Here is a 23,810-nt window from a genome sequence, read left to right on the forward strand (position 1 = left end):
GTGGAAGCCCAGCTAGCCAGCTTTCAGCTCAAGGAAAGAGCTTTCTAACTGCCAGAGGTGCTGGAGGATGGAGTGGGCTACTTCCAGAGGAAGTGAACTGCCTGACCAGGGAGGTGTTCTGGCCTCCATTCCATAGAGGGAAAATCCGAATGTTGGCTGGCAGTTACCGGACACCTCTTATATGCCAGGCACCTTCCATTACACTTTTGTCTTTCATCCTATCAACCAAGTGTGGACTATTCCCATTAGAGACAAGGGACAGCCTCAGAGAACCGAAAGGCCCAAGATCACAGAACAAGTCGGGGGCAGAGCGAGGCAGGATCTGTGATCAGCCTTCCCAAGCCCCCGTCATTCCTATTACACTATCTTCCTGTTCAGAGAGCTGTATGTACTTCTTGGATGATGGCTCAATCCAGATCTCAGCCCCACCCATGAGAGAATAAAGACCAGGCAGAGAGAAAGCCCGGTTACCAGTCCTGACACATGCGGGCTGAGCCAGACTGAAACGATCTGGCAAAGGTCCTGGCTCCAGAGACCCCCCACTAGCTGTTATTCATCCTTCCAGCTTCCTAAAGGCTTTCCCAGTTATTTCTCAATGGCCAGAGTGGGTGAGTGGCTTCCACTCACACTTCCTGTTTTCATCTGGAACTGGGCTTGGAGTGTCCTTATGAAGGCTCCGGCGTAATGCCTTTGTTGCAGACTTGGCCTGTGGGCCAAGATACGTACACCCTGAGTTAAGAATCGGTTTTACATGTTTTAAGTGGTTGGAAAAAAATCAAAAGATTTTTTTTCTTTGGCTGCATTGCGCAGCATGCGAGATCTTAGTTCCCTGACCAGGGACCTCGCCCCCTGCAGTGGAAGCACAGTCTTAACCACTAGATTGCCAGGGAAGTCCCAAAAGAATATTTTAGCACAGGTAAAAATCATGAAAAGCCAGTGTTCATAAATAATTTGTTTACATATTGTTTATGTGAGGCCCCTTTCAAGAAGGGCAGAAGTGAGTAGTTGTGAAAGAGCACATGGCTCACAAGCCTAAAAAACGTACCATCTGGCCCTTTAAGAAAAGTTCGCAAACTAGTACACAGGACATATGTACAAGGGGACATACAGAAATGTCCTCTGCAGTGTTGTTTGTAACAGTAAACCAGTGGCCACCAATAAATTAATGAACAAATAAATTGTGGCACATTCATACCACATGTGCCTCTCCATCCTTCCACAATAGAAAACCCACAACGAAAGCAGTTCGTTTCATTCAGTTCTTTTCTTAGTCCCTAGAACAGTGCTGGGCACGGGTTTAAACATGATTAGATCTCAAAACCCATACTGAGTAAAAGGAACTTACTTTCATGTGATACATCATTAACAAAGATTTAAAAACTCAAGACAATACTATATTTTGTAGTAAAACTATAAAAACATAAACTGGAAGGATACCCACTGAATTCATCAGAGTGGCTGCCTTTAGGGAAGGAGGGAGGAGGCCTGGGGAAGGAAGATGGGCTTTTAACTTATCTGTCATGTTTTATCTTGCATGAAAAAACTTGACATGATAACAAAAGGTTGACATTTATTAAAATTGGGTGGAAAGTACATGGGTATTTCTTATGTTATTCTTTGTACTTCTCTGTAGTTTTCTAATTAAAAAACAAAACTGGAAGGTAGAGAACACAGTGAACTCTCCAAGCATAAAAATAACACTGAACTTCTCCAGGAAAAGAAAGCTAAGCCAGTGGCGATGAATTATAAGAAACTTCCAGACTGTGAGCAAACAGAAGAATGGTCTATAGACTCAAGGTGGTTGAGAACCAGGAAATCATGACAAATGACCCCAACTCTGTGTAACAGGATGATAGACTCTCCAATCCATTACCAACCAGGAAAGGGTATGGGGCACTTTGGGCTGGGTGCTGACTTTAAGATTTGTCATTGGGAATAACAGTAATTACAACTAATTATCACACACTCAAAAAGAAAGTCATTTTAGAGGTCAGGTAAAGTGGTCATGGGCCAGAAGGACAGCCATGTGGGGACAAAAACCAACCAACCAACCAGATAACAGAGCCACAGACTGAGGCTGGGAGAAGGCTGCACAGCCTACAGAACGTGACCTGAACTTGGTATCACGTAGGCCAGTGTTCAAGTCCCACCTAAGCCTGTCCTCACGAGCCTGAAAGGGGCACAGAGGGGTGCTCACTGTTAGTCCCCATCCTTCCTGGAAGGGAATTAAAGATCTCCTATTAGGGGCTTCCCTGGTGGTGCACTGGTTGAGAATCTGCCTGCCAACGGAGGGGACACGGGTTCGAGTCCTGGTCTGGGAAGATCCCACATGCCGCGGAGCAACTAGGCCCGTGAGCCACAACTACTGAGCCTGCGCGTCTGGAGTCTGTGCTCCGCAACAAGAGAGGCCGCGATAGTGAGAGGCCCGCGCACCGCGATGAAGAGTGGCCCCCGCTTGCCACAACTAGAGAAAGCCCTCGCACAGAAACGAAGACCCAACACAGTCAAAAATAAATAAATTAATTAATTAAAAAACAGATCTCCTATCAGATTTTCGAATTGGCCTGTAAAATGGGGAAAAGATTGAATCCTTTAAAAAAAAATAATGGAAAGTTTGGATGCTGGAATAATAACATCTTCCACAAAGATCAAGGGGGGAGCTTGGGAAAAAAAAGTGCTGTTTCACAAAGCAAACTTTAAAAAGTTTCACTAGGTACTGCCCTGGTGGTGCAGTGGTTTAGAATCCGCCTGCCAATGCAGAGGACACGGGTTCGAGCCCTGGTCCAGGAAGGTCCCACATGCCGCAGAGCAACTAAGCCCGTGCGCCGCAACTACTGAGCCTGTGCTCTAGAGCCCGCGAGCCACAACTATTGAGCCCGTGTGCCACAGCTACTGAAGCCCGCGCACCTAGAACCCGTGCTCTGCAACGAGAAGCCCGCGCACCACAACGAAAAGTAGCCCCTGCTCGCCACAACTAGAGAAAGCTCGTGCCGCAATGAAGACCCAATGCAGCCAAAAAAAAAAAAAAAGTTTCACTACCTGGGTTTCACAAAAGCTTAAAGGAAGTGGGCAATACCAAGTCACACCGAGGCTGGGGTGGGATCAGAAACCAAAGCAAGGCCAGTCTAAAACATGCCTTTGATGGAAGTTAGGGCTATCGGGGTATGAAAATCAGCAGTTGGTGATGAACACATGGCGTACCTTTCCTCACAAACAAGACGTTAGCCAGCTCGTGTGCCAGGTACTGGGCAAGGCCCCGGGGGGACAGAAGTGCCTCATGCTCTTTAAGAAGTTACAATCTAGTTGGGAGGATAAGGCTTTCACAGCGACAACCTCCTAAGAGAATCTGATTATCCAGTGAGTGGTTCAGACGCCAGGGAGTTGAATCACTGTGAGGCAGGATGCCTGGAAGATGTGTAGCAATCAGCAAGGTGCAGAGCGAGAGCTCGACAGGAGAGGGAACGCAGCTAGGAGAGGCAGAAACCCACGAGGCATCGTTCTGATAGCAGAGCTCGCGCAGCAGGAACGAAGGGTACGTGTACGGCAACGCCCCAGATGCCAACCAGAGAACATCAATGATGCGAAGGACCCAATGTGGGGAGCACTGCTGACAGCGACTGGGAGACTTACAGAGACCCTGGCAGGTGCATTTTCCCACCACATGCAGCTGAAGGTGGGCTGGGCATCCACAGGGAGCCCCCTCTCGCCTGACCCCCGCTCTGCTCTCAGGGAGGAGCCTATCCCCCACTCCATAAGGACCACTGGGCAGAACCCTGCTCTCAACCCGCTGGAGCCTTGCAGGAGACCCTTCTCTCCTCTGTGAACCTCACCTGAGGGTCAGACTCGCACCTTGTGTTTGATCCACTGGAAGCCCAGATTCCCAGTTTTAGAGCCAGGAGGTCACTGAGTCTAATCATTTATCTGGCAGATATGGGAAAGGAGCCTGAGAAGTTTGGAGGTGCCAGTTATCTGAGAACCAGTTAGATATGAAAGAGTAAACCCAGGCCCTCTGATCCCAGATCAGAGTCTCTCCACCCAGCCCTCGGCCTCCTCTTCATCTACAGCTGCTTCGGGTCCTCGGGTCATGCTCCCCACACTGGGTCCTCTGCATCATTGATGTTCTCTGGTTGGCACCTGGGGCGTTGCCGTACACGTACCCTTCGTTCCTGCTGAGCGAGCTCTGCTATCAGAACGATGCCTCGTGGGTTTCTGCCTCTCCTAGCTGCGTTCCCTCCCAGGCCAGAAAAAACTCTGGGCCTGTTAACGTTGCACATGTGAGAGTGAAATAAGAGTAATTAACTGATGCACAAAGGGTCCTGGAGAACTTTTTATTGTTTAAAAATCACAACTGAAGCTTCAAAAAACATACAACCTAACACATGTCCCAGTTCCAGTGCCCTCCTCCCTGGAGGAGAGCACAGGGCTAGTCCCTCCCATCCTGCTGCCCACACTGCTAGCCAGGACCCTGCCCTGGGGAGGCTGCCTGCTCGCCCTCCTGCCCACGTGTGCTACGTCGCCGGCTGGGGAGGGGCCCTGGGATGAGGTGGGGGTGACTGGCTCCCTGCACCCCTCAGCCCCTGCACATATGCAGTCTGTGTGCAGCGTGTGGGAAAAGGGGCCGGTTCCCTGGGCAGGGACCCCCAATGGGGAAGGATAAAGAGCCAGTCCCCACTCACCCACCCCTCCCCAGCCCCCCAGCTCAAGGAAAGCTGTCATCGTCATCTTCCGCCATCTCCTTGGCAAACTCCAAGTCCTGCTGCTCCCGCTCCCGCCGCTCCTGGGGACAGAGGGGGCGAGGGCCGGGCTGCTGAGGACAGGTCGGGCTCTCTCACTCCGTCTCCACCCAGGGCCAGAGACCGCCCAAGCTTCGGAGTTGCCCCAGCCCTTGCAGAAAGCTCCCCTCTCCCCTTTCTAGAGGGAAGTTTGATCTTTCAGTCTTACCCGAAGCAGAAGGCAGCTTACCTCCGCAGACTCCAAGTCCTTGTTGTACGATTTGGGAGGAAACCTCATGGCCTGAAGCACAACAGAGAGAGGAACAAGGTGAAGAGGAGGCATCAATGTAACACCCACTCATCGTGCTCCTGCGTGCCAGGCGCCAGGGTATGCGCGGGATAGGTGATCACTCCCTAGTTCAGTCCAGTGGCGGAGCCAGGCATGGAGACTAATTCATTACTACAACACCACAGGATAAGTGCTGAAGATGGAGAATTAGAAGAAGCCAGAGGTATAAATGATTAACCCTCCTGATCGGGCCAGGAGAGGGACTGGCAGTGAGAAGGAAGACGAAGAATGGACGGGCTGTGGGAGTGGAGGAAAGGCGTTGCAGGCAGAGGACTCAGGGTGTGAGCTGGCCCGGCCTGAGTTCATTGGGGCCAACGGGGGCGGAGGAGGGGGGTCGGCGGAGAGGTCCTGGGTAGGGGGGAGGCCAGGGACGCCGGGGACCAGATCACGAAGGGCCTTTCCTGTCTAGCAGAGCACAGCGTTTGCCTGGTTATAAGTGCAGCTATATCCCTGGTTTCCTGGGGGAAGAGAGCAGGAAAAAAATCGGCAGCCCAACAGTACCAGCACCTAACCCAGCGCCTGACACAGGGTAAGAGCTTAAGAGCCTTTTGTGGAATGAGATGGCAGCCCTACCTTTTACACAATTCAGACTTCGCTAAGTGCCCCAAGACAGTGATTTCATGTAATCCCGTCAACCCTGCGAAGCAGGCAGGGCAGGTAACACCTCATTACCCGCTTCACAGAAGGAGAAACAGGCTCAGAGAAGGTAAATGACTCAAACTTGGAACCAAATCCAGAACACTGCGCTCTGAATCCCTGTCTGACCCTCCCTGGCAACCAGACCCCTGAAGAGCAAAGGGAAGGTGCTGTGGTCCCACAAGCAGTCCTCTGCCCCTTCCGGACACCCAGTGGTTTTACAGAGATCGTCTGGGAACTGTGCCCCAAACCAAGCCAGTCTTCCCTGAAGAACCCGTGGGTGTGGAGGGGGGCACGTTGCTGCCAAGCATCGCCTCTGCAGCCCAGGGCTCCGCACCTTGACAGACATGTTGTGAATATCCAGGCAGAAGGAGATGCGCTGGTGGAAGGCTAGCTGGGGCTCACGGGTGGAATAGATGTCAATCATCTCCTTGGACTGGACGTAGCCCTTCTCGTGGTTGATGCTGGCCTCAATGACGCCATCCCGGATGGCCTGCAGGCCCCAAAGGTAGGAAGAGTCACCAGAAAGTCCATCTTCTAAGTCCTAGAACATCTTGTCCCATCTCTTTGTCCTCCTTGATCTCTCACACACTCACTTGCATACACACACCCTCTCTCTTTCTGTGGCAACTTCCTGGTTTCACTGCAAGACGGGCACTCCCTGAAAAGACTATGCCACTGCTTTACCCATTCCCCTCCTTGGTCAACCTCCTCCCACCCCCATCTCTGAAATAAGGCAGGAAGGTGACAACCGCGGTCCCCGAGCCAGGCCCACCTTGGCAACAATGAACTCTGCATCCTCTGGGCTATCGAGCTGCAGCTTCTGGGCGATGTCCGCCAGGGAGATTCGGGAATAGGAGAGGCTGATCATGCGCACACCTGGGAGAGGAAGGAGCGGTGGGGAAGATGGGGCGGGCACAGACCCGTCACCCGCCCAGGCGCCCACAGGGTTGTCCCTGCCCCTGGAGAAGCCTAGTCCGGGTCCTGCTCTGCCAGGGGCCCCTCAGACGCTGCTCCACACCTGTCTTGATGACGTTGTGTCGCAGTCGGATGATGAGGGTGTAGGTCCCATCTGCTTGAAACTTCTCCCCAAACTGATCCAGGACCTGGTTGAACTTGGCCAGGTTTCCCGTCCTGACAGCTGCAGTGGGGAGAGGAGTGGATCAGATGCTGCACAGGGTGCACACAAAAAAGGGGCCACAGTGCCAGGGGTCCGGCAAGCTCTGGGAGGGGACCAGCCCTTACCCTGGGTCAGAAGGAAGTAAGGCATGAGCGAGCGCTTGAGGGACGGTTGACGGAACTGCAGCCGGTCCGGGATCTCCCCCAGCAACAGCTCCACCACAATCAGAAGCTTGTGCACCTGGCAGAGTGCGACAGAGGAACACAGTGGGCAGGGAGCCCCACCGGGTGGTAGAAGAGAATGAAATGGGGCTTCAATTCAGTCAGACACACAGGGAAAGAGGGAACGTGGCACTGGGACCAGGCCCACAGAGAGAGGAAAAAAATCCTCAAGCTGTGCTGGGCGTGGAATTGAAGCTCTGCCTTGGGAGACAGGCCTTGTGAGCTTCTGACCCTTTGGCCACACCAGGTCCTCAGCTGCATTTCATCTGGCCAATCGGTGCACAGCGCCCTGAAATGGCAAAGTTCTAAAGTACAGGCAGATGGGTAGGTTCTGTGGCTCAGAAATGGTGAGGAAGCAGGGCCGAGAGGCCTAGGCAATGGAATGTGAGTCAGCCAAAGATGCTGCTAGGGAGGTGAACTATGTGTAAAGTTAGTTATCTGGGTAGAGGCAGCAGCTCAGGGAAGGGCCTGCAGCACCTCAGCGAGTGAGCCGGCTGGCTGGAAAATCGGGCCCCTCCTCCTCCAAATACCACTGTGGGTATTTCTCAAGGGCGCCTCCCGTGGATTCAGCACCGTGCGAGGACGACTACGGTGGAGGGGACGATGCCCAGCAGTTACGGAGCCTCCCACCAAGCAGGAGGGACAGGAGCACAGACAGCTAAACCACGTGACAGCAAGTGTCACGAGGGAGGTAAGGGGTTAAAATGGGTGGTGGCTGATGGTGTCCACCCCTGGGCAAGGACCCTTCCTTCGCTCCTCCACCCACACCCACGAGGCTGCCCTGTCCCTTGGCCCTCGGCGTACCCCACGAGTGAGGGGAAAGCCATGCCGACGGCAGAAGCTAACACATGCCTTAAGGATTCTGATGAAGCAGAAAAGGAGGGAGGACGTTTCAGACAAGGGAACAGGCTGGTGAAGAGGCCGGCATACTGGAGGGGGTGTGTGTGGGGCCACCTGGAGAGATGAGCGGGGGCCCGTCCGGGGACGTGCGGTTTTGAATGCCAGGGTGAGTTCTGAGTTTGGAGACAGAACTAGCTAGGCTGTACTTGCTAGCTAGGAAACGCTGAGCAACTGAGTCTTTGGTTTCTACCTCCCTAAAATGGGCCTAACAACAACAATAATACCTGGCTTGCCTACTTCACAAGACTTACAATACTCTACTGGGCAGGCAATGGGGAGAAATGCGAGCTTCCCGGGCCATGCAGACGGGCCTGGAGCTCCGCTGAGTCAGGCAGCTGTGCGGAAGCTGGGCTGGTGGAGGGGAGGATGGCGACCAGCAGGGTCAGCGGCTTGAACAAGGGCACTGGTAACATCAGAGAGGAGATGAATACAAAAGCCATGGAGGCAAATCAACAGATGACTCAGCGATGGTGAAGGGGGTGTGGGGAGGAGTCCAAGATGGCCCGGCGGCTCCTATCTGGATCAGGAGGGCAGGAGGAAGGACTGGTGAGGGGTGCCCAGAAGGGCCTGTCTGGACAAACTGAGCGTGAGGAATCAGGCAGTCTCTACACAGAGATGCGTGGTGGGAAGTCGGATTTGCAGGTCTGGCTTCATGAAAGGGGTTAGAATTTGTATTATGGGCTGAACTGTGAACCCCCAAATTCATATGCTGAAGCCCTAACCCCCTAGTACCTCAGAATGTGACTGGATTTGGAGATAGAGCCGTTAAAGAAGTAATTAAGGTAAAATGAGGTCATATGAGTGGGCCCTAATTCAATACGACTGGGGTTCTTATAAGAAGGATTAGGATACAGACATGCACAGAGGAGAGACCATTTGAAGACGTCAGAAGATGGCCAACTACAAGCAAAAGAGAAGCCCTCGAAAGAACCAGCCATGCTGACACCCGGACCTTGGACTTCTTGCCTCCAAAACTGTGATGAAATAAATTTCTATTGTTTAAGCCACCCAGTCTTGTAATAGCAACCCGAGCAGATTAAGACAGTTCATAACGGACTTTGGTGAAGCGTCATGGAGGTCACAGCTGAGCCATGAAGGCAAATGAGATCACCCAAGGCGAGAATGGGGATTTTCTACAGATGGATACTTTCAACATGCTCTGTTGTGGACTCCAAGTTAAATTCGATGTCTCTCTTTACCCATCCTCACTCTCCCTGTTTTTACTTAAAGCTGGCTTCTCCATGTGGGCTCTCTATCCCACTCCTCCTACCTTGTTCAAGGCCTTGGCCCATCGCCTATTTGCTTAAGTCTCTCTGGGTGGCAAGTTCCCCAACTCTGCCCCTTCCCCTCTCAGGCAACCCTCCCACCTCCTTCCTGGCTCCCTGGCCAACAGTCTACAGGTCAAAGACCGTACTCCAGCGCCCTCTGCTCCTTCTTCTGGCGACCTGGCTCCACCACAGAAAACTGTGAAACCTTACCCATCCACAGTAAAACCTGGTCTGAAAACACTGCTTTACCCCACGAGACCTCTCCCTGGTGCACAACACAGCCTATATGTTAATTACCTGTATTTTTAGTGAATTTTTGAAGAAGCCTTAGTGTGTGTCCTACGTTGTAAAAGCAATCTCTCACTGTGCAATGTACCCCATGTGTCTGGAAAGCCATTCCTTTCTATGAAAATTCTACCCATCTTTCAAAACCCAGATCAAATTTAACTATTTAAGATTACTTTGACCACAACTGAATCTGCCGTTCTCTGAACTTCTGAACTGAAACAAAACAAACCTCCCACCACACTGAGCTAATCACTGCACGTGCTCACCCTGCTCTCTTTCAAGGGCACTAGGAGGTGGATGTGTTAATGTGAGAGCAGAGGTTTGTAGCTGGGAAAGCTGGTCCTAATTCTGGCTACCAGTCTCTGTGCCTTTACACAGGCCGTCAAGCCTTTCTGAGTCAATGTTCTTTATCTATCTCTTCGAGGGCAAGTACCATTTCTTATTCTTCTTTTCTATCCCTCATAGTGCCTAACGTGAAGGTCAGTACTCAAAAAACTACCTGGTGACTGACAGCTTTGCCACGGCCAAGGTTTACCTCCACCTGAGTCAGACAGCCTTAGGGAGAGCTCTGGGTTCCCTGGCCACAGACAACACTGCTCCCGAAGGGGCATGTGAGGGACCAGGTAAGAGCCTGGGGTTTATCAACACAATCCAGGCCCTCACCCGCAATGACTACAGGGGGTTCTGGGGAATGAGGAATATTCTAAACCTACGTACCGGGGAGAATACTGGAAACAGAAACTGCCCGAGGTACAGGTAGCGTCTGCCTAACGCGCCCTGAACAGCGTCACGTGCAAACAGACATGCGATGCCACCTTCAGGGTAAGAAGATTAAGGACTTCCTGGGCCCCTCAGATAGGGAAGCGGCACTAACATGGTATGAGACAAGTAAGGGGGTCAAAGGGGTGAGAACTGCCGCTCACCGTCTGTTTGAAGCCGACAGCTGTGTGCTGAGGGGCCTTGCGAAGGGCATTGGTCATCGTCCTCCGGGCCTCTGAGTACTCCAGCTGGATGGCTTTGATGCGCCCTGGGTGTGAAGAAGAGAACTGATCAAGAGGATGGTGTGATCCAAACTCCGGCCCCCCGCAAACCAGAGTGCCAAATGGGCGCTCTTATGCACCAAGGGCACCACTTTCTTAGCAAATTTGCACCGAGTGAGCCCGAGACACCTTCCGGCTGGGGGCCGGGCCCTGCTCACCTGTATAGTAGAGGTACCTTGCCCACTCATTGTTGTTGGCCTGCTCGGGGAACACAGACTTGGACACCAGCTTCTCGGCCTGGTCGTACAAGCTGTAGTGTAGGTAGTTCCGCAGCAGGAGGTTCAGCAGTGTGGCCTGCCCGTCCGCGTCATGCCGCAGGGTGGCGGTCCGGAGCCGAGCGTGCAAGAAGCTTCAAGAAGGAAAGAACCGGGAGGTCAAAGCCTTCACGTAACAACTCTTCAAGCTGCCTCTGACCTCTCCATTCTCTCTCAATTCCTAAAAAAGTGACTCAAACTGCTTTTCTGGTTATTCACTGAATACTCAACAAATGAAGCACTAGTCCAGGTGCACAGAAGGACAGAACTCTGCTCAGGGAACCTGCATTCTAGTGGGGGGAGACAGACAGCCATCACGATGAATAAGCGTACCATGCAGCTCAACAAAAGGTGGTGGGGTGACGTCGAAAGCAGGGTAAGTACGACGGGAACCGCAGAAGGAGAGGAGGATGGGGTTGCAACTTTAAACAGCCCAGTCAGCGTAGGACTCGCTGAGAAGGTAACAGTTAAGCAGAGGCTTGAAAGAGGCAGGGAGGAGAGCGTTCTCGGCCGAGGGAACAGTGCGCTGGCGTGCCCGCGATAGAGCGAGGCGGCCAGCGTCGGGGGAGCAGTGGAAATAAAGTCAAGGAGGCAGTAACGGGGGCCAGACCCCGTGGGGCCTTACAAGCTGACATCACGAGGGCTTTGGCTTTTCCCTGAGGGAAACGGGAAGCCGCTGCAGGTTTCAAGTAGAGGAGCGAAAGGCTTTCCGGCCTGAACCTGCTTGCACCTCTGACCCACTAATGAGTCCTCCCCTGACGTGTGGTGAAGGGAAGAGCCTGGGAGACAGGACTTAACAGGCCAGTGGTCGTCTCCATTTCCTCATCTAGTCTCAGCCTCGCCCTCAAACCCTCGCTCTCAAACCCTTGCACACCCATTACCCCCACTTCCTGCTGGGCACGTTACATCTACCAGCCCACAGCCCCCTGCAAGTCCACAGCTCTGTGGTAGTGCCTGACCGTGTCTCTGACCCCACGGGCCGCGAGCCAGACCGCTGGCCACAGTACCTGCGCACCACATCCAGCTTGTCCAGGAACTCATAGACCCGAGCATGGTAATAGTAACACTTTGCAGCCACAAGGTCCAGGGCCCGGCGGTTCTGAGTGCTGATCTTCTGCATCAGGTCATCAGAGATCTTCTGTGCCTGGGGAGGCAGCCAAAAGAGAATCAAGCGTCAGTGTTTCAAAACGTTAAACACGGAGCCAGCAATTCCCCTCCTAGGCATACGTCCAAGAGAACTGGAAACACACGTTCACATAAAAACTTGCACACGAACATTCATATCAGCATCATTCACAATAACCAAAACGTGGAAACAACTCAAGTGCCTATCACCCAATGAATGGATAAACAAAATGTGGTATATCTATAGGATGGAATTTTACTCAGCCATAAAAATGAACAGAGTACAGATATATGCCACAACATGGATGAACTTAGAAAACATCATGCTACAAAAAAAAGCCAGACACAAAAGGCACATATTATATAATTCCATTTAGATAAAACGCCCAGAATAGGAAAATCCATGGGACACAAAATATTAACAGATTACTGGGCTGGGGTGAGGGCAGAACAAGGAGTGACTACAGATAGGTATGGCGTTTTTCGGTGGGGGCAGTGATTAAACTGGTGTGGAATTAGATAGTGAGGGCGGTTGCACAACCTTGTGAATATACCAAAGACTACTGAGTTGTACATTTTCAAGGGAGTGAATTATTCCTAAAAACCAACCAAATGAAAGCCAACCAGTGGCAGAGCAAGGAAAACACAGAACAGAGGACTGAGGAGACCTGTCATTTTTGGGGCATGCTCTTGGGACAGCAGCTAAGCCTGACAAAGGAGCTGGCCCCGGCTGGAAGGCGTGGTAGAAGAGTGCTATCCAAAATGGAGTCTTTCAGTTTCATAATAATAGCTACCATTTATTAAAATGTTGTGAAAGCTTACTACGTGCAGATCATTGTGCTAAGTATTTTTAAAATATATTATTTTATTTAATACTAACAATAATCTTGTAAGGTGGGCAGTTTGTCTCATTTTACACACAGCTGGGAGAAATTAACGTGCCTAAGGTACAAACGGGATTTGAACCCAGGTATTTCTGTCTCCAGACCTACTCTTCTCGAAAGCATCCACTATACTGGGATCGCACCACAGACGGGTACAGAGTGGCCACTGCCAGCCCTTTCCCAGAGCCTGAGCAGGAGTTGAGGGGTCTTCCCCGGATGTGGGGCTGGGTGCATTCCCACACGGGGGAAGAGCCTGGGGGACAGTTAATAACCCAGCGATTGTCTATTTCTTCACTAGAGGCACCCTCCCCCACTAAGCCCGCACCCCGCCTGGGGCGCGTCCGTCACTTGCACGGGCCCCGGCTACCTCTTTGTAGCTCTTGCTGTTCATCAGGAAGATGACCACGAGGAGCTGGAGGTAGGCTTCCACTTCAGGCAGGAGGGGAGCAGACGCAGCTTTTCCTGTTCGGGGACGGAACTGCAAATCGGCTTCTGTGTCCATGGGCTAGAGAGGACATGAGTTACCGTGGAAGAGCTCAGTCAGATCAATCAACCAAGAATTTATTAAGCACTCACTATGTATTTCAACAAATATTTAATAAGTGTCTACTACACGCCAAGATTTTTCTAGGTGCTGGGGGTTCAGAAATAAAGATGACACAGTCTCCTTCTGAAGGGAGTCAAGGAGGCTGGCAATACAATAAATACAGAAAAGGGTTACAGGAGTATAACATCCTTACAGAATATAATGTGGACAGAAAGGATGATGTAAGGACCCCTCGGAGAGCCTACAATCTAAGTAGAGATTAAACCACCATACTTGGAACCACTGCGAATTCTATCAGGCAGGGTTAATAAAGGGATATAATTCTAGAGATGAGATCAAGAATAATGAGTCAGGGAGTTCCCTGGTGGTCTAGTGGTTGGGATTCTGGGCTTTCACTGCCGTGGCCTGGGTTCAGTCCCTGGTTGGGGAACTGAGTCCTGCAAATCGTGCGGTGTGGCCAAAATTAAAAAAAAAAAAAAAAAAGAATAATGAAACAAAAAAAAATTTTTTTTTGGTGGGAACAAAGGAATTTGGGGAGAAATTGACATATACATAGTACTTACCTTCAGATCTAGTCACCAAAACTGGAATAATGTGTAATAGATCAAAAGACGATCATGGTGGGTTACTTTAGAGATGTAAAGGTTAAAAACATTCCAGGTGGGGCTGGGAGAGGGGGCGCTTTTCCTTTTTCCCAGACAGTAAAGTCTTCACTGTCCACCTCAAGGATTTTCTGAGTTTTTACATCTATGAAACAGACTGTAAGCATACAGGATTTTAGGGAGATGAAGGTGGCTGAAGGGCCAGTGAGGTTTGAGAAGGGGCAGGACCCGAACTGTATCATGGATGATAAGGGGAGTTTTACAGCCAGAAAGGAAAAGGACAGGTTTCTCCTGGCATGGAGACCACTACCACCAGCAAACTAACTTCATCAACATGCACTCTGTGCCACACCCTGTTCTAAGAGCTTTCCCCCTCCTCCTCGCCCCCCCCCAAATCTGTTCATCACATTTACCAAATGAAGAAAATGAGGCACAAGGAGGTTAGGTCATTTGCCCAAGTCCCACAGATACCAAATGGTAGAGTTTGGATTCAAATTCAGCACCCCCTCCAAAACCTGTGCTCTTAACCACTGTTCTTTTGTTCCTTTTTTTGTTGCTTTTTTTTTTTTTTGGCCGCACCATGTGGCATGTGGGATCTGTGGGATCTTAGTTCCCCAATCAGGGGTGGAAGCAAGGAATCTTAACCACTGGACCGCCAGGGAATTCCCTTAACCACTGTTCTACACATCCTTCATGGTGAAGCTTCGGAGGCAAAAAGGCAGTGGAATAGGCCCCCTGTTGGGGGTGGTGGGAAATGAGTGTGGCTGGAAGGGTCCTGATTCCTGGCTCTTCTTCCTGACTCAGAAGAATGACTCTACAGGGCAGAAGGATGGTCGCCTTGTTAGAGGGCACATGAGTATTAAGAGGGGCTGTCTTGCTTCATGACTCTGCTATGGCAGGTAACAAGACAGGTCTCCAGGATAGGAAACAGTTACACAGGGTGGAATGTGTGTGTCAAGCCAAGCCTGCACCCTTCACCCTGGCCTGACTCACTTACCTCTTCCAGGAAGGGTAGCAAGAAGTCTCGAGTGGCACTGTTGGAGGTGAAAAAGCCATGCACAGCCTTGTACAGAACGTAGTGGTTGAGGCGGCGTGATGTGGAAGGTAGCATCCGCAGGGCCCGCAGCACGAACCGGGGCTCCTTGCCTGAGACTGCCTTCTCCAGCTGTTTCACGTGCTCCTTGATGTCTGTGGAGGACAAGGGGAGAAAAATGTTAATTCCAACTCCTACTGCCCCCACCCCCCGCCACTCCAGCCAAGCAGTCCTAGGGAGCCTCTTACAAATGGCAGGATGTGGCCAATCACCGCTTTTGCCCTAAGAGCAATAGTTATGGATGCCATACATTGATTTTAAGACATAATCAAGAGACAAAGAAAAATAAAGCTGGGGTGGGGGAAGGAGTAGAGGGTGACAGAAAAAAGAAAAAAACAATGAAAAACAAAAACACGTGGAGATTTAGCGTATCGTCAAATAGGAAAAGACTTCTAAAATTCTTCTGAGAACTGTAAGCAAAAGAAAAATATCTGCAACACATGTGTCCAGAGATTCATATTGTTTTTCAACAAGGAGCTCGTATAAAGGATTACAATAAATAAAAATGAACATGAATGGACAATACAAAAAGAGGAATGACAAATAACAGACGTGAAAAGTATATTTCACTAGTATTCAAATAATCACAAGGGAAAACATTTTTCAATTACCATTCTAGTGGTGTTTAAAAAATGATAACATATAGAGTACAGGGGTGAGCAAGACATTTCTGCTCGTATAATGTATATCAGTACAGTTTTTCTGGACAGTAACTACCAAAAACCTTAAAAACAAACGTAAATACCCGTTCAATTCAGGGATCTCTAATGAAGAAATAATTATAGAGGTAGATCAGACACTTGGGCACAGAGATGACGGCTGCAAAGCTATTTGTAACAGAGAAAAATAGACACAACTTAAATATCCAGTAATAAGGGAATGCAATCAATTGGTCGTTTCTCAGTTACCTTTGTATTTTTAGCATAGGGTGCTGGGGTCACATTAACGATGTAATAATAATAACAGCTAATATTTATGGAGGATTTTACTATGTTTTCATCACGTATTAGGCACAGTTGTAAACATTTTAATCTTCACAACAACCCAATTAAGTAGGTACTATTACTTGCATTTATAGAGATGAGGAAACTAATCCCAGAGCGTATATTCTTAGCCATTATATCAGTTATTCAATAAATGTTTCTGGAATACATTGAATGCTTTGTTTATGGATATGTTGCATGAAGGCACACAACATCATCTGTATTTAGTTATGCCTTGTTCCAAACTGTATATATAAACTTGATCTCAATTATGGGAGAGCAGCTCAAAAATTCATAGGAAATAACGTCAACCACGGTTGGGTTTTTTCCCCCCCCTACTTTAGACCTCCTATATTAAAATGTTTATAAGAAACATATGTATATACCCAGTAGGTAATGCTGAATGGCACCTTTGCCACTGGTTGACTATCGTTATTTCATGTAAAATGATCTTTATTAGACACTGAGCCTGCTATCCAACTTCAGAGTAGAAGCTGATGCAGTCAGCGCTACCACATCCTCAAAGCACCACCCAGGAGCCTAACTTTGCTTATTTCAATGTTTTCGAGCTAGTTTCTCATGCAGTTAAGTAGAGAGAAAACCCGATAAATAGTCCGGTCCTACTTGATCCAGAACCAGAAAAGAGCACCAGGGTCACAGTGGGAAGCTCTCACTCTACCCACTCCAAATGCAGACAGGATGCTCTAAGTAGGAAAAGTGAAATATGAACTTGGAGGAACAAGAGGATGATAGGAAACAGGGAACAGGCACCTAGGAGAAAAGAAATGGGATTGGTATATAGTTTACGTGGAAGGTGAACATTAGGAACTCACACATCCGACACCTAAAAAGTTGGAGTGTGTAATGTGTTTAAACTCTTTAGAAACAGAGTAGGAGTAAGTGCTTGCAGGAAGAGAAAAAGAGCATTGGGATCGTTTGGGCACCTCAATTACAGCAACAAGGAAGCAAGATACTAGGTAGAAAGGGGGAGTTAGGGGAGTTTGCTAAAGGTAGTTAAGACAACAGAAACCATTCTTAAAATGCAGGGGCCAGTATTTGGCGTCATTCTGACCCCCTTCAAACATAAATACAGACACTGGTTTTTAGAGAGATCAATCGTGCACTGGGGTCGCTAGAATCAGTCCGGTGGGATGTAAATGGAGTAATAAGGTCAGAGGAGAAAACTCAGAAGAGTCTATGGGCCCAGTGAGACCTACTTCTAGATGCAATCCCCAGTGGGGGGTGGTGTGTGCGAAGGGAGGAGTCCTGAGCCTAGAGAAAACGTTCAGTTATCCGGGCTGGGGTCGGGAGTGTCAGGGTAGTGGGGGCAGGCATTTTGGGTGATCGCAAGGAACCCTCAAGTCAAGGTGGTAGAGGCTGCGCTGGCATCCCAAGGAGAGGGTGGATCACCGCTGCGCTGTCACCCGTGATAATGGCACGTCCCCGGCCCGGGCTCTCTTACCCTCCAAGGTGACGGTGTCCAGCTCTCGCTGGGAGTGCTCAGCCGCCGCAGCCGCCGCCTTGCCATCGGTCTCGCCAGTTGATCCGCCACCCGCCGCCGCCTCCTCTTTCATCTCCACATCCTGGGGCGCCGGGGGCGGCGGTGGTTCTTGTTCCCCTCCGCCGGGCGGCGGCTTCGCCTTATCCGCGCCGCGGCGCCGCGCCGAGCCCTCCTGCTTCATGGCGCCCGGGGTCGCGGCCTAGTCCGGGCACCGAGGCCGGGGCCTCGCGTGAACCCTCGCACCGGAGACCAGGAACAGAGCCGGGCCTGCACACGAGCGCGGACTCGCGTCGGGCCACACGATGACGGAGCACCTGCAAACCCCTTCCCGGCGCTGGGCCTTCTGGGAAACGCCAGGCCGGGCTGGCCGATGGCCGAGTCATCAAAGGGGAAAAAAGTCAACCGCCGAGATGCAGGATGGAGGCGGATCTTCGCAGAAAGAGCGGGGAGGAGCCTTTATGAATTTGCGGGGCTTGCTTTGGAGTGCTCCAGTGTGTTGATTTTTTTTCTTGCGCCTCTCGAGTGCATTTCCGTATATGTCCACAAGAGGTCACCTCAGGCTCCAACTGGGTTACCGCGGACTCCACCGCGAGTAACCCACCCCGCGTGGAGTGGGTAGGGCCTATCGGAACGTAGGGCGTGATGACGCCACGAGTTGCTGGGCGGGTTTCATGCCTAAACTCGCTCAATTTGCGCCTGGCAAGAGGTCCGTTTTGATATCCAGGAGGCTGGTCTTCAACCGCCGCCCGAAGGGATGTGGAGCTAGGTTGTTGGACTTAAAATAAAACCAAACTGGAGACAAGGAAGAACCTTATGGGATTCAGACTTCTTTGTCCGAGTTTAGCTCGTGCTGAAAATAAGGCATAAAATCTCTGCAGCCTGGGAGTGCGGATGGGGGCAGAGTGCATTTGTGTGTGATTACTTAAGTTTAATAAAATTTAGGGGTCCACTCTGTGAGGCCCAGGGCTAGCACATTCAGGGGGAGGGTAAAAAACAGCGCCAGAATGTAGCCTCCTGGAAGCCTTGCTCTGGGCTGCTGTGTATTGTGAGGCCAGAGGAAAGAGAGAGGCTTCAGGGGGTACGTTGGGGCGCCTTTATGCATCCAGACAGACACTGTAGTGAAATGGGGGAACAGAATAATAGTACACCTAAGGAGCACCTAAGAATCCTCCAAGGGAAAGAAATTGGACCTGAAACCCTGGCCACTTATCTTTCAAAGGAATCCTCCAGCGATTCTGCAGGAGGAGGATACAGTTTCCAATTTCTTAAGACACAAAACAAAAACTCCCTTCCTATCTTGGAACTTTTATCTCTTCCATAAATGGAAGTTTTAAGTTTTAGACCAGGTCAGACCCTGCAAGACAACCTAGCCCTGTTGTAAGGTCCTAGAGGGCAGAGAATATGTTTCGACTATATTCTCCTTTATATTTATACAGAGAAAGGGTATTCTCTGTATTCCTCCTTTTGCACTATTGCAGCGAATAGCTCCTTGCACTAAACAGCCACTTACTCAATGGAAAAGTGTGTGCTCCAGTTTTAGGGGAAAAATGCCTTGGCCAATTCCTCCCTAACTGTCCCCCTGCCCCCTAGGACTGGGAGAAGGATAACAGGACTTTTGAATCATCACTGGAATAAACTCATGAAAATCTCTTCTTTGTAACACCATATCTGTAACTGAAGGTGGGCGTGAGAATGGTAAAGGAAAAAAACTGACAGGTTTTGTTGTTCATCTTCATGAGGTTACCCTTCTGGATAGTTACGGTGTTAGCTCACTTCATTGTTAAGTTTACATCACAAGGGAAAAATAATCAAGTCAGCAGATAACTACCCAGTATGTCCTTGAGCAATATAGCGAGGCCTTGGAAGATGCCCCAGAATGGGGGAGGATGGCTTAACGCAAAACTTTTGTCAGTGGGTCATGAATTCTTGGTGAGTGAGGGAAGCAGCCTGGGTAGGGGGTGGCTAAGAATGGGGAGAGTCTGACTCCTGGGGCCAAAAACCTTGCAGAAGTTATTCCACCCATAAAACTATTTTAAGAGAGAATGGTGGAAGATGTTAAAACCCAGCTTTAGGCAGAGGAGGCTGGTATGAACCCAGCAGTTTTATGACACTGAATGTCTGTATTAGCCCTTCCACATGCCAACCTACCCACATGACAACCACGCTAATTGGGGGCAGAAGAAGGAAAGGTGAAATGAGAAGATAATATCACACTTTCTTTTTAAAGTTTGGCATCAGTCTAATTCTTGGGTACTGTTTATTTTTTTAGTTTTACTTATCTGCATTTTTTTTTATTATCTGCATTTTTAAAGAAATTTTATTATTTTTTTTTTTGGCCGCGCCGCACAGCCTGCGGGATCTTAGATCGAACCCGGGCCCCCAGCATTGGGAGCGTGGAGTCTTACCCACTGGACCACCAGGGAAGTCCCATCTTTTGCCTTTAGAATCTAGACTCCATATTCCACACCCTCACAGTTCTTCTCTAAGCATTTTCCAGGTGGTTTGAGGACCACATGATAGTATTCATGTACATGTAATCTCTATGTAGTATGATAATGTTTATTTATTTTTTCCTGGCACAAATTAAGAATTTCCTTAGGATAGGTTCTTCAAAGAAAAACACCAAAAGACATTTCACCCAAGGTGAAATAATATTTTTTTCATCAATTCCAGTAAAGCTTGATTTTTGGAATCATAAGCGGTAGGGGTTTTACCCAGATGATGCACTGGAAGATCTACAACTGGATAAACCATTTCCTGAGGTGAGAGAACATTTTCAGTCTTATGATTTGGATCATATGGGGGAAAAACGTCCATAGCCACACTCCATAGATTATAATCATTGCTAAATATTTAGCACAGTGGAACAGTGAAACAAATGGACGAACACCTAAAATGTATAAAGAAAAAGAGGACTTCAGATATTTGATTAGATAGGGGGTTCTAAAGGGGTAGGGGTTGGGCTAGGAAACTGTTTAATTTTGGTTTTGCTGAAATGGGTCATAGTTTTAAAAGTTTGAGTGTTTCCACTTTTAGAGGACTTAAGCATCAGCAGATGGGTTGTGGAGCCATGGGGCAGGGGGACATACAGAGTTGGACAAGTGGAAATTGATTATCTTGGGTAATCAGCTAAGGTTTCCATCATCCTCAGCCTGCTGGCTCCCAAACGCCCTTGCATGTCAGGACAGGGCACAATAAAGTAGGGAAGGCCTTAGGAGAGCAGGAAGCCAATGGAAAAGGCAACTTAGGACGCCTTGGTCAGTAGCTGCAGGAGGGAGAGGCCAGCGTAACGGGCACAGAGGCGGGGAAGGGTGTCTGCGTCCCATGTGTACTGGGGGCCCGATCTCTGCACTTCCAGGCCACTCAGCCCCACTAGGGCCTCTGTGAGGGTCAGTTCCTCTTCCCCAAGAGAGGAAAGCAGCTAAGGCTGCAGGGGGAAAACACCCTCTTTATCCTGGAGGAAATTCCATTCCATTGTGCTCTCCACCCGGAAGGAACCAAAGTAGTATGAAAAGGAAGAACTAGAAACCTCTCTTCCTTTTTCCTAACTCAAAAAAACCATGAAGAGGGCTACCGTTCTTTTACTATAACCCCTTTTGTTACATTACATGACAACTCTGTCTGGGCCTTTTAATAACCCTGAATGATGAGCAGCAATTTGTTTTTAGCTCCATTTGACAGAGGAGTGAATTGAGGCAGACTCAGAGACATTAAGATTTTCTCACATCCCTTGGTTAGGAATAAACCAAGTCAGAGTTTTCTGTCTCTTCTACTAGGATCAGGTTGAAAAACCCAGATAGTTGCCCAGAAGGGCACTCTTTTCCCTCTAGTTGTGAAATAGCAAACAGGAAGAAACATGGAGAGAAATGAGAAGTGGGCATGAGCTCCTGGGATAAGACAGAGGCCCTGGAGGATGGTTCTGTCATGAGGCGAAATTGTATCTTTCCACTGGTTCTAGCTGACTCCCTCGCAAACTCTCCCAACATCTGCCATTTTTTCTCACCAGCTTTAGCTGCAAAGGTAAGATCTTTTTCTCCATGGATTGTACCAGCAGCTTCTGTTGGGCTTCACTTAGCTCTGGAGAAGAAAAGCAGAGAAAGAGATGTGTGGGTGCAAAGGGGACTACAGGCTCCCAGTGGGTGTATTTCCAGAATGTTGGCATCCGTTGATTCATACATTCATCCATGGTTGAATGCCTGCTCTAGGCCAGGCACCTTTGCTGGATGTGTTAGGTAAAAATCATCCTCTCTTCACTCAAGGAACTTGCAGTCTAGTGGAGAAGACAAAATAACATGCAATTATAATCAGGCTGTTACAGGAGCCATAGCTGAGGGTCTACTTTGGTCTTGGTGTTTGAGGGCAGGCTTGGTGAAGGAACAAACACCTCAGCTTACACGTGAAGGTCCAGAGAGTTTTTCAAGGTGGGGGAATGTTTCTTGCAGAGGGAAGAAGAGAATTCAGGGGCAAGATCAGAAGATGTTATCCTCGAATTAAAACTAACAGATATCGATATAAACGTGATGAGCTTAGATATATGTAGAAGTTTTAAATATATGGCTGATAAAACTAGGGTTATTTCCCAACCTCTGTTAGCAAGACTAGGCTATGATGACCAAGTGAATCCTTAGGAATGAAACCAACTTTTTAAAATGTAGATATAAACTACTTAACTGTAGTATAATTTGCCTGACATTTACTTCTTTACTCATTCATTCATTAATTTATTCATCTGGAAATTCATTTAGTGACTCATTCCTACCACTGAATAGGTATATAAATGAAGACCTCACTCCCCACTTACCTGTTAGAGGTCCAAGGAAATAGAGGAGAGCACCCATAGCCTCCTTTGAGACTAGGACATCTTTTGGGAGTGCCTGCAGGGTTACTTCATGTCCCTTGTCTAGAGCTCCTTCAAGCTGTGGGGAAAGTTGGGTTACTATTCAAGATAACACAGTTAAAGGGCATAGTGCCTGGCACATAGCATTCCCTTGAGATGTGCTAACTATCTCCATTTCCTTGTTTCTTTTTCAAGGTATCAAGCCCTGAAAAGTGTTGGACTCCTGGGTTCCTTGGTGTCTGAGCCCTGGACTCTGGAAAGGAAAGGTCCAGCCCCCTTCCAACGGAGGGGGAGCCTACCCTCTGTCCATGAGGAGGGAGCATGTGCTTCGGGGGAATCTGCACTGTTTGCCCTTCTCCAGAGGGACACGGGGAGCAGTGGCGACCCTGGCAGCCTGGGGAACACTTGACCAGCCTTGGGGAAGGCATCCACTGTCGATTCCTCTAGCTACTGCCCACCTTCTGCCAGATCCGTCAGATAGCCACACACAGCTCCACCAAAAGCCTTCCTTCTTCTGCATCTCCTACCCTTCCCTTGGGTCCTCACCGTGAGCTCCAGGTCTTCTAGCTCCTTTTCCTTCCCTAAGAGTTTGCTGAGGGAGCTGAGCAGGGAGCTCTTCCCTTCTGGGCTCAACTTCTCCACTTCCAGGGTCTCTCTCGTTTTTTCTTTTTTTTTTGGCTGTACGCGGGCCTCTCACTGTTGTGGCCTCTCCCATTGCGGAGCACAGGCTCCGGACGCGCAGGCTCAGCGGCCATGGCTCACGGGCCCAGCCGCTCCACGGCATGTGGGATCTTCCCGGACCGGGGCACGAACCCGTGTCCCCTGCACCGGCAGGCGGACTCTCAACCACTGCGCCACCGGGGAAGCCCCCGCAAACCACTTTTGACACGTTCGATCAGTCACAGCACCTTCTCCATACACTGCACAAATCTTTTTTTGCATTTCAGTTGCGTTTTTACCTTTCTTGAAATAATAAAGCATAATATTCAGAAAATGTTGCTGTTTTTCTTCCATCTTCAATATTAAAATGGCTACACAAAAATTCACCAATTTTGGACTTCCCTGATGGCACAGTGATTAAGAATCCGCCTGCCAGTGTAGGGGACACAGGTTCGAGCCCTGATCTAGGAAGATCCCACATGCCGCGGAGCAACTAAGCCCGTGAGCCACAACTACTGAACCTGCGCTGTAGAGCCTGCAAGCCACAACTACTGAGCCCAAGTGCCACAACTACTGAAGCCCGGGTGCCTAGAGCCCGTGCTCCACAACAAGAGAAGCCCCCACTCGCCACGACTAGAGAAAGCCCGCACGCAACAATGAAGACCCAACGCAGCCATAAATAAATAATTCTAAAAATTCACCAATTTTGATTTTTTTTTAAATGCACGCTGATGTGACAGCTGTCACAATACAATCTAACAAAGTTGTTTTGAATGAAGTTAAAGACAAC

At 49.5% G+C, this 23,810-nt stretch overlaps 1 protein-coding gene across 1 annotated transcript; it reads right to left on the bottom strand.

Annotated features, from left to right (window-relative positions):
- Positions 1 to 4,314: 4,314 nt before the first annotated feature.
- On the bottom strand, positions 4,315 to 17,883 carry PSMD3 (proteasome 26S subunit, non-ATPase 3). Its single transcript, XM_030840286.3, has 12 exons — positions 17,485 to 17,883; positions 14,944 to 15,134; positions 13,165 to 13,302; positions 11,796 to 11,932; positions 10,693 to 10,883; positions 10,418 to 10,521; positions 6,943 to 7,057; positions 6,719 to 6,838; positions 6,473 to 6,576; positions 6,035 to 6,190; positions 4,963 to 5,013; positions 4,315 to 4,777 (listed from the first exon to the last, which is right to left on the bottom strand). The coding sequence occupies exons 1-12, from the start codon at positions 17,702 to 17,704 to the stop codon at positions 4,700 to 4,702; spliced, it is 1,605 nt and encodes a 534-aa protein (XP_030696146.1). The 5' UTR covers positions 17,705 to 17,883; the 3' UTR covers positions 4,315 to 4,699.
- Positions 17,884 to 23,810: the final 5,927 nt, after the last annotated feature.

This window comes from Globicephala melas, chromosome 20 (assembly GCF_963455315.2).
Source record: "Globicephala melas chromosome 20, mGloMel1.2, whole genome shotgun sequence".
Lineage (NCBI taxonomy): Eukaryota > Metazoa > Chordata > Mammalia > Artiodactyla > Delphinidae > Globicephala > Globicephala melas.